Source organism: Maylandia zebra, linkage group LG10, assembly GCF_041146795.1.
Source record: "Maylandia zebra isolate NMK-2024a linkage group LG10, Mzebra_GT3a, whole genome shotgun sequence".
NCBI lineage: Eukaryota > Metazoa > Chordata > Actinopteri > Cichliformes > Cichlidae > Maylandia > Maylandia zebra.
Genome location: NC_135176.1, coordinates 12,267,257 through 12,278,318, shown reverse-complemented (window position 1 = coordinate 12,278,318; position 11,062 = coordinate 12,267,257). Strand labels below are relative to the sequence as shown.

General features: G+C 45.3%; 1 protein-coding gene across 1 annotated transcript; it reads left to right on the top strand.

The window, feature by feature from the left end:
* The first annotated feature begins 128 nt into the window (after positions 1 to 128).
* Positions 129 to 10,431, top strand: arhgap35b (Rho GTPase activating protein 35b). The gene is made up of 7 exons (XM_004573351.5): positions 129 to 478; positions 2,210 to 6,117; positions 6,277 to 6,418; positions 6,817 to 6,894; positions 7,053 to 7,184; positions 7,397 to 7,502; positions 7,635 to 10,431. Exons 2-7 carry the CDS (start codon positions 2,404 to 2,406, stop codon positions 8,044 to 8,046), a joined length of 4,584 nt encoding a protein of 1,527 aa, XP_004573408.1. The 5' UTR covers positions 129 to 478; positions 2,210 to 2,403; the 3' UTR covers positions 8,047 to 10,431.
* Positions 10,432 to 11,062: the final 631 nt, after the last annotated feature.

Genomic DNA, 11,062 nt, shown 5'->3' with positions numbered 1-11,062 from the left:
AAACTCACCGTTGTCTCGTGTGCGCGACCGGCCCAGCGTTATGTGGGCACAACAATGGACAGAATAATTATTGAAAAAGCAACGTGGTGAACCGGGAGGAGAAGACGACTGAGTAGATTTTTTTTTCCTTTTTTTAAACACGCGTCTCAATCTCGCACTGGTGAAGAAAGCGTTGCGGGAACAGAAATCGGATTGTTCTATTGTTCGGGATATTTATTTCTTGCCTTTCCCGTGTTTGATTTCAGTTAAAACATTAGTGCAAGGAAAAAAACAAAACAGGAGAAATCCAGACATGGGTGAAGGATATTGTATTCAGATGAGCACATCGCACAAATTGTAGAGGTATTGGTTTCATGTGCGAATAGTTCCGACCCACAGTGCATTCTCTGCGGCTGCTTATGCACATCAGGCGGCGGCGAGGGCTGCGGCAAGAGCTGGCCTGACAGATGCAAGAGGAGAAAGGGGGAGAAATGCAATGGTATGTATTCTACGTGCTCGCTCTGCTTTAGTGGCTATTTCCTAGCGAAGCTGTCGAGTGCTACACCCCAAGACAGCTGGGTAAATACATTCCCGTGAAAGGTTGTCTGTCTGTCGGTGTGCAGGAGGTAAGGCTATCCCGGCTCTCCGGCGCTGCCATTTCATTATGTAGACAGCAGGCCTGGCGTGGTCACCCCTCTCTGTGCACCCTCAAGCCCGTGTTAACTGTTAATCCTTTTGCAGAACATATAAGGTTACACAATCTTAGCTTTAAAAAAAGTAGGTTGTGTGAAGGGAATTGATTAAAAGGGCACTTTGGTGTGCTGTTTTGCTGATGGCGTTTTGGTAAAGGCATGCTGGTTGGTTTTTTTTCTTGATTTGAAAAGAACTTGTCTGCTCATTTGGATATCAGGCCTTGCTCAGCTGAGCTGTTTGGACTGCCCATGTTTGCTTCCGACCCCACCATGAAGTCATGGTCATATGGGAGGTTAAATATTTCTTCATGACTCATGCTTTTTTTGTTTTGTATTTTTAAATGCAGGATTTTTTTCACTCAGGAAATCTTATTACACATTAATTAACCTCTGCATATGGTTTATTTTAAATTTTTTTTAGATCACATTATGTGCCGACTATTGTAGCAGAATTGCATCAGTGCTATAATAATAATAATAATAATGGAAGCATTAGTCAGTGCCATAAAATTGGCAGTAACATTAAGTGTCTTAAAGGTGTGAGCAAGTCCGTAGCCCTTTGGCAATGATGGTAAGTGTGACTAAGGCTGTTTAATAAGCTCTTCATTCATTTTTTTGGTCAGGGAAGATGCTTTTAAAGATAGCTGCTGTTTCCCTTAGGCTGAAGAGTGTTGACTGAGGCGCTTTCACCATAGTCATTTTAATGCTTGTCACCCCACTCACTGATCAGCTGAGGTCGTCATTTTAACAAAAAGGGGGGGAAAGGTACCACTCCCAACATGTTTCTCCAGGGATTAATGTCATCTTTTGATCCTCTGTAGATGTTTTTAAGGAATTCTGGCGATCAGTACAGCCGGTGTTGAAATGAGTCGATTAAATAAATTTGTCGATCAGATAAAAGATTATTCAAAAATTTAGATGAAGCGCAGTCAAGTGTACTTGCCCATTTTATTCAGTTCATTAATTGAATGTGCAAAAATGAGCCTTCTTCCTTATTTGAGATTGTGTTTGGCCCCCTGCAAGGAGACCACATTGCTGGTATTCCTGTTATTATATGTCTGTTTTCATTACGCTTTGCTGGTGGCAGGATGTATGCCAGTGTGCATATAATATTAATGCAGTGATGTCGGGCAACTTGAAATCAATTAAAAATAATGAGAACCAGTATTGGTTGGTGTTATGGGTTCTTTGTGGCATTTACCATTGAGAGGATTCATCAGTCTTTGTCAAACAAAGGGAATAAGCACAAAATGGATTAATATGTGCCTCCATTATTATTATAGATAGCATCTGTTGTTAAGAAGGATAAAAGTAAAAAATGCCTCATTCAAACTAACAAGTACATTTTTACATCTTAAAGTAGCATAATGCTATTTACTTTTATTATTATAGCTGCTTAAGGGGAAGAAGGGCCTGACATTTGCCCAATCATTCTCTTTCATACTGTTTTGTTTCCCCCCTTTATTTCAAAATGAGTTTTTGGTTGATTGCTTATTTTGTCTGATTTCATTTTTTTTGTTCTCTGTTTCTTTTGACAGGATCTGATTCATGCAACGAGTGAATGAAAGAACCGTCTGCTCATATCACTGCGGCGCTGTCTTATTATAATTTAAGCCCCAGCAGACGAAAGAGAAATCTGATCTCCTTTGTAGATCAGCAACTTTATGGACAAACATTCAAGTGAACTCCTTCATACAGTGCCTGTTTAAGGCAGGATGAGTGTCAGCAGGCTATGATGGCCAAAAAGCAAGATGCGCGGTCGCCCATTTACAACCTCATTGTGGTGGGTTTGTCCGGAACAGAGAAAGAGAAGGGACAATGTGGGGTTGGCAAGTCCTGCTTGTGTAATAGGTTTGTGCGTCCTAGCGCTGATGACTTCTACTTGGATCACACGTCCGTGTTGAGCACCAGCGACTTTGGGGGTCGAGTGGTCAATAATGATCACTTCCTATTTTGGGGGGAGGTGTCACGGGTTCTCGAGGAGGGGCCCGAGTGCAGGATGCATGTTGTGGAGCAGACCGAATTCATTGATGACCAGACGTTTCAGCCACACCGTAGCACTGCTATGCAGCCCTATATCAAACGGGCAGCAGCAACCAAGCTGGCCTCAGCAGAGAAGCTCATGTACTTCTGTACGGATCAGCTAGGTCTGGAGCAAGACTTTGAGCAAAAGCAAATGCCAGAGGGTAAGCTGCAGGTCGATGGCTTCCTCCTTTGTGTCGATGTAAGCCGTGGCATGAATCGAAACTTTGACGACCAGCTGAAATTTGTCTCAAACCTGTATGGTCAGCTGAGCAAGACTAAGAAGCCCATTGTGCTGGTCCTCACCAAATGCGACGAAGGAGTAGAGCGCTACATTAAAGATGCACATACCTTTGCTATCACAAAAAAGAGTCTACCGGTAGTTGAGACATCGGCACGCTCAAACATAAATGTGGACCTCGCCTTTCTCACTTTGGTTCAGCTTATCGACAAGAGCAGGGGCAAGCCTAAGATCATCCCATACTTTGAGGCCCTAAAACTCCAGAGTCAGCAGATAGCTTCTGCTAAGGATCGCTATGAATGGCTAATCAACCGTATAGTAAAGAATCATAATGAAACCTGGCTAAACACCAGTCGACGCATGAACAACTCCCCAGAGTACAAAGAATATGTCTTCTTGGAGGGAACGGCTAAATGCAAGAAACTTTTTCAGCAGCATGTCTACCGTCTGAAGCAGGAACATATTGAGAGGCGTCGGAAAATATACGTAAGCACTCTTCCTTTAGCACTTAGCTCTTTAGTGCCTGACCTGGATGAGATTGATCAGTTGAGCTGGTCTGGGGTACAGAAAGTCCTTGAGTCCAAGCAACACTTCACCCACTGGTTTGTTGTTCTGGAGGACTCGCCATGGGAGGATACGTCTCACATCGACAACATGGAAGATGAGCGAATCCCTTCTGACCTGTTGGAGACTGCTGAAGCAGAAGAAATTTTTAATGCCCACCTGGAGCATCTGCGCAATGAGTGCAAACGGGCGGAGATGAGGCAGGAGTTTAAGCAGAGACTGGCTTCCTCCCCCTTCGTAACACCTGGTAAACCTTGGGAGGAGGCCCGGAGCTTCATCATGAATGAAGAGTTCTACCAGTGGCTTGAGGAGCCAGAATACCTGGATCTCTATAATCGGCACCAGAAGGAGATCATTGACCGTGCTAAAGAAGACTTCCAGGAGCTTCTGCTGGAATACTCTGAGCTTTTTTATGAGCTTGAAGTGGATGCTAAACCCAGCAAGGAGAAGATGGGGGCAATCCAAGAGGTTCTTGGGGAGGAGCAGAGGTTCAAGGCACTACAGAAGCTTCCTGCTGAAAGAGATGCTTTGGTATTAAAACATATCCACTTCGTCTATCATCCCACCAAGGAGACCTGCCCTAGCAGTCCACACTGCGTAGACTCTAAGATTGAGCAGCTGTTAGCATCACGTTTCCCCTCCCATTACCCCTTTTTTGACGTGAAAGCTCATTTTGGGGACACCAAGGCTGACAGAATAAACCTCGTTATACTTGGGAAGGATGGACTAGCCAGAGAATTTGCCAATGAGATTAGAGCTCTCTGCACAAACGATGACTGGTATGTGTTAGACGGGAAGATGTACGAACTGACGCTGCGACCTATTGACGGAAATGTACGTCTTCCGGTAAATTCTTTCTACACCCCCACTTTCACTCCTCATGGGTGTTTGTGTTTGTATAATTCAAAAGAATCACTTTCTTATGTGGTGGAAAGCCTCGAGCGACTTAGGGAGTCAACTCTGGGCCGAAGAGATAGCCAGCTAGCACAGCTGCCGACTTCACTGCTTTTAGTCACTAAACGAGGTGTAGGATCATACGTTGATATAGGTGGTGACACTGCCTTAAACTTGATAACACAGGGGCAGCAGTTTGCAAGGAGATTGCAGTGTAGCTTTTTAGACCCCGCCTCCCCCGGTGTGGGCTACGGCCATAACATAAGTGAGACCCAAATAAACCAGGTGCTGAGGGGCCTTCTGGATATCAGGAGGAGCACATCTTTTAGTAGCAGCTCCCCACCTCTCCTCCCTGAGCCTCCAGGTCTCCGAGACTCTCAGCCAGTCCCAGAGGCAGACCTTCGCATTGTCATGTGCTTAATGTGTGGAGACCCCTACGACACCGAGCAGCTCCTGTCGCCTTTCTTAATGCATCAGCACTGCAGGCCCATGTCTAATAGCGGCACCTCCGTGTTGCTGGAGCAGACAGTTGGTGGACATAAGCTGGCTATAGAGCTCTCTCTGCTTTCATACCACGCCTCCTTCACTTTGAGGAAGAGCAGGTTAGTGCACGGCTACATTGCAGTCTACTCGGTCTCCCGAAAGGCCTCCCTGGAGACCCTTTGTGCATTCTTGTGCGAGGTGCAGGACATCATCCCTATTCAGCTGTTGGCAGTCGGAGATAGCCAGGCAGAGCTCACTGACAGCGATTATGCCTGTGAACAGCTGATCCAGGGGGAGGAACTAGCCCATGAGATTGAGGGTCGCTTCAACAGCGTGGTTTGTGGGTCTGGAGGGGTGGTGGGGGGCCTCCACAGGATAGAAATGTTTCATCCGTTTCTGATGGAGGTAGTAGAGAAGCGCAACATCGTGGAGGCCACGCACATGTACGATAATGTCGCTGAAGCGTGTACCAATGAAAATGTCTACTCCCCGCGCTGCAGCTCTCCTAGTCCTGTCACTATGTTCCTGGATTCCGAGGACGACGTAGAGCCGTCGCCACCGTACTATGATGGCACGCTCACATCTCACAGTAGCGGTTTCAACATGCCCGACTTAGATTCCAGTGACATCTCTGTCATATCTGATATCAGGGACTTTGAGAACAAACTGAACAACAAAGTACCCCCCCAAGTGAGAGTGAAACCAGGCGTCACTTTCGATTTCCGGAAAATGAGCCGTAACCCATATATCGACACGCTGGGTCATCGGCGGTCCTTACCCTCTGCTGTCACCTGGGTTCCTGGCGGCGACATGGGATACGATCCCTCAGACTACGCCGAACCCATTGACGCCGTTTCAAAACCCCGCCCGAGCAACGAAGAGATCATCTACTCGGTACCACATGACAGCACACAAGGAAAAATCATCACCATCCGCAACTCAAACAGGATGCACTCCAATGGAAACGGCTCAGACAGCGAAGCGGACAGCAGCTCTCTGGAACGAAGGAGGAAGTTCTCTGCAATTGGCGTGAAGCCTCGTCTTTACCGTGACCGCTCTAAGCGGCTGGGCAAGTTCAGTAGCTTTCGCACGAGCTTCATAGGCAGTGATGACGAGATGGGAGCTCTTCCAAAGTCCAAAGAAGATGACTTTGGGACCCTTAAAGGTGAAAGTCTAGTGAATGAGGAGAGCGAAGACCCAAAGAAGAGGAACATTCTGAAGAGCCTGCGGCGGACAGCCAAGGTGTGTTATTATTGAGAAAAGCCATTTGTCATGTTGCATAGCTTTCAAATTAGTGTAATGACTGGACATTTTGTTAGAAGCCATGGAGTGCACCTTGGTGTCAGCGTAATTATTGCTTTGAGATACTAAGAGTTTCGTTCTTTGCCTTTTTTCCTGCAGAAAACTAGACCAAAGCCCCGTCCAGCTATTCCCAAGCCCTTGGAGAGCAACTACTTCGGGGTCCCCCTGGTGAATGTGGTATCCCCAGACAGACCGATCCCTCTCTTCATTGAAAAGTGTGTCCGCTTCATTGAGACAACAGGTAAGTGCCTTTTTTTCCTCGTTAATTAACAGCTTATTTCGTGCTGTTCCTTTAATTGTGTTTAAAGTTTCATTCAGAGAAATTCTCACTGCACTCATCACTTATCAGGTTTTTAATTTGTACTTTTGGTAAAGGTCTTTTATGGAATTTATTTTAGTGATTAATCATCTTCACATTCCTGCAGAGTTCCTAAACCCATGCACCTGCTCATGACCATAATGCAATGTGAAATTAATAGTAGGGTGCGTTTAATCTTCAGCATCTGTTTAATCTTCGGCGTCTGTGTTGCCTCGTCTGTTTGCAAAGGGGCTGATGAAGTGTTTGTGCTTTGCTTGTTTCCCACTGTGACACCCATCCACGTCTTTCCCCTTTTCTCTGCTTCGCTCGTTCTCCTTCAGGCCTGAATACGGAGGGTTTGTACCGCGTAAGCGGCAACAAGTCGGAGATGGAGAGCATGCAGAGGCAGTTTGAGCAGGGTGAGTTGCTCATCGTACTTGTTTGAACCAGCTGTAATTATGTGACTGCCTAATCAAAACATGAGCAGGGTTACTGGAAGAAAGTGACACAGAACTCATTGCTCATTCCCGATGAATGCTACGACTGACGGGTGTTAACTGTCATTCTCCCTGTGCAGACCACGGATTAGACCTAGTGGAGAAAGACTTCTCCATAAACACTGTGGCTGGAGGCCTCAAAAGCTTCTTCTCTGAACTGCCTGAGCCCCTGGTGCCTTGTGCTCTGCAGGTGGACCTACTGGATGCTTTCAGTAAGCAAACACTGCTGGGCTGGGAGAGTCTTTACTAGAACATAAAAAGATTATTTCTTTAGAAAGGAACAGGGGTGGGAAGGTTTTGGCAGAGCTGCTCCATTTTAGGTGTTTTAGTCTTGACAAACATTTTTCTGACGGCGTAGAGAGACGTTTCAGCTTTAAATCACTGTGTGTGATGAAGTCTTTAAAAAAACATCCTGTTTGTGCAGAAATCAGTGATAGAGAACAGAGGCTGTATACCATGAAGGATGTCCTGAGGAGGTTCCCCAAGGAGAATTATGATGTCTTCAAATATGTAACGAACCACTTACACAAGTAAGTCCCCTGTTTACGGTTTAAATCACTTTCATGCGTTGTCATCTATTTTTTTTTTTGTTTGCTTGTTTTTTACCCCTCCTCCGCTATATGAGAAGGAATCAGTCAGTGTACCTTTCTGTGTTTTCTCAGGGTGAGCCAGCTGAACAGGGTGAACTTGATGACCAGTGAGAACTTGTCCATCTGTTTCTGGCCCACCCTCATGAGGCCAGACTTCTCCACCATGGATGCTCTGACTGCCACGCGCACCTACCAGACAATCATTGAGACCTTCATCCACCAGTGTGCATTCTTCTTCTACAACCAGCCCTTCCTCGACTCCCCCACCGGCCTGGGGGGCCTCCCTGCCTCGCCCACCACCACCCTCGGCGGGAGCTCTGCCTACTCTTGTTACCGCTCCTCTCCACCTCACACCACCCCTCACTTCAGCCCCTTGCAGCAGTCCCCACCCACTACCCCCCAGTCTCCCCTGCAGTCTCTGCTCCCTCCCCTCCACCAGCACCCCCACGCCCACCATTCCCCCGCTGAACAGGAGACACTGTGAGAGACAATGAAACCATGTGTGCCCATGATGATGCTGGACCTTATCACCAACACACACTAAAAGAAAAAAAAAAAAAGAGTAAAAAACAAAAAGAAGTAAAAGAAAAAAATGTGCACATGCACATTTCATTTTTGATCATGATGGACAACCCAGGTTATGAGAACTGGAGATGGAAAGTGTCTGAGAAACTTCCCCAACCTGCCAATTATGTTTATGCTTGTGTGCGTTGGAGCGGAGGCTACCATTACCAGTGAAGCTCCTTCCGCCCTCTGATCTCCTGGATGAGTGGATGTCGGGTCAGAGAAGTGGAGGGCAGAGGTCACGGTCACAGCGAGCCACCACTCATCCCATAATACAAAGAAATAGAGACCTCTATGCCAAGCTGGAAGAGAAAGACTTGGGGCCACCGTGTTTTTAGTATGTGTAAAAACTGTTTTTAGTTTCTTTTTCTCTTGAAAGTACTGCCACTGGATTTATAGTCTGGTCCTCTGTAGGTCCTTTGGGCAGCAGTTTGCTCCATATAGCAGAGTTTCCTCTGTGTCTGCCTTTTGGGTTTCTGTCATCGGCTCTACTTGAGGGGTCAGCATGGGGATGGGAGGGAAGGGAACGGTTGGGAGTAACACATCCAGGGATGCACTTTAATGATCACTGTTGGGTTTTTTCTCCTCAAAAGGGGTTTTTCTTTTTTTTGACATAGTTTTTTTTCTTACGTGATTTTAATTTCACAGCTCAAACAGCCATACCCATTGCCACGACAGAGCTCTGGCAGATCAAACTTTGTTTACATCAGACGTGTTTTTTGTATCCACAAACTTATCTGAAGCACTTTTTTTTTTTTTTTTTTTTTTTTAATAGTGTAGTGTTTAAATATGAAGAAATGCCACACGGATTCATTGTTCATGTTTGTTTGTGTAGTGGTCAAGTGTGGCATCAGTACAGGCTTGTGAAACAAGATCCTTTTTGTAAAAAAAAAAAAAAAAAAAAGAAAAGGAAAAAAAGTGGATCCGGTGTGGGTGGGTGGGGGTTTCCCATTTTAGGTCGGTGGGAAATCCAAATCCGCTCGTGTTCCTCATTCATCCAGCCATGTGAAAAACTCGTTTTGTTTGTCCTCTTTTCTAGCTGTTGGTCGATCAGAGTGGGCGTATATAGGGATGCTTAGTTCGATTAGGCCGTTGGAATATCAGTGAAGGCTTTGCCTGCCGTCGGTCAAGTGAAGGAGAAAACTTTTGCCATTTTGAATGTGTAACCCAGCAACGCCATACATGCAAATTTTACGCTAGCATCTGTTGTCCACGTAAACCAAACACTTGAAACATGATAGGTTTCCGGACGTGTTGCTGTGGCTGTTTATCAAACCGAGCGCTTTGTATCCGTGTACTATTAACTCTGAAGGTTTAGTATTCTCAACGCACTGTCACTGCTAGTCCTGCTATTGAAACACAATGACCAGTGGAAGTGAAGTACCTGCGGATCGAGACGTTCAGGAAGCACCCGTGGCAGTTTACTTGCTCTAGTTGATTAGTTTTGTGCTGCAATATCGTCCTTCATTTTCGCTGAAAACAAGCAGCACTGATAATGAAGGCCTAACAACTTTAATAACGGTTAAGTCCATGAGAGGAAGCACTGTCTCTTTCAATGAAGGTGGAAGATGTGGACCAGAGGACTGCGGCTCTGCTGTAGTTCTCGGTTGCTATGACCACAGAATAGTGGGATCAACTGTATGAATATTTAGGATCAACAATTACTGGTACTTTTTGGGATCATGATGCTGTTGGAAGTCAGTCATTTTACCTGTTCGTCAGGAGTATAAAATGAGGGCTTTCCTCAAACCGTGCAGTGCTTGCAGCTGAACCTGGCGCAGAACCGACCAGACAACACGATTCCCTGGAGTATATAAATGTTACGGCATCGCTCTCGATGCCCATCCTCGGCAGATCCTGCTGAGGCAAAAAAAAAGTGAGTGCGTACTACTCTATGATGGTTGTTTATTTGTATGTTTGGGGGGGGAGGGGAGGGGGACACCACCTTTTAGTCAATGGTAGAAAACATTTCTAGTGTGTATTTCAATGATTGAAAGTCCATTTTTACAATTTTGTGAATGGTTCGAGGCCACCTGAGTTTAGTGCATGATTTAAAAAAAAACAAAACACACATACACACACATGCGCACACACCAGGGGAGAAGGACGAAAGCCTCCCTCCCTGTTTTAAAACGTGAAATTAGAAGAAAACCAATACTGAAGTGAAAATAGCTGCAACGTGAAAGTTGATGTACTGTGCACCAGAATCAAACCATGGAATTTGTCTGACTGAGAATAGTGTTTGAAGATGAAGGCCTTATGTGAACTGTATAATAGTTAATAAATTAAATCTTGTAAAATTGTCCCCAGTTTTCGCTGCTGCCTCTGTCTCCCATTGATCCTTTTCTCCGTTCAGGTTTGAAATGAGATTGGAGCTCCGCTGGTAAAAAAGCGCATTCTTTTGATTATACTTTGCGAAGCCACACAATAGCAGCCAGATGAAGGTTGTCACAACAGTAGAGACCAAGGAATTAAAAAATATCAATCATCCCATTTTGTAAGTTAAAAAAAGTCACTGTTGTGGGAAAATGGAGCGGAGGGCTAATGACAGTTTTTGAAAAGCCATTCTGCACTGTGCTCCCACCCGACAACATATAAGGCTGTTATTTTCCACTTTTTTAGCTGTGGAGTAAATAAGTGTGCTTTTTCTATTACTACTATTTTCTTGATTGACAGCTTAATAAACAAGCACAGCAACGCATGAATAGTCTACATGGCTGCTGGCACATATTGCCAAGGACAATGATTGAAGATTGTGTTGTATGAAACTTTTAATCATCATCATCATGATAAGGTTATTCTCCACAGCATGCATGCAGAAATACCTTTACAGTAGTAGTAGGAGCTATTAGTGAAGCACACATGGTGCTTGTGACTCTGAAAAGCATCAATTATTCACAGTGTATCCGTCATGAGTGACTGCACGCTTTTGGGCG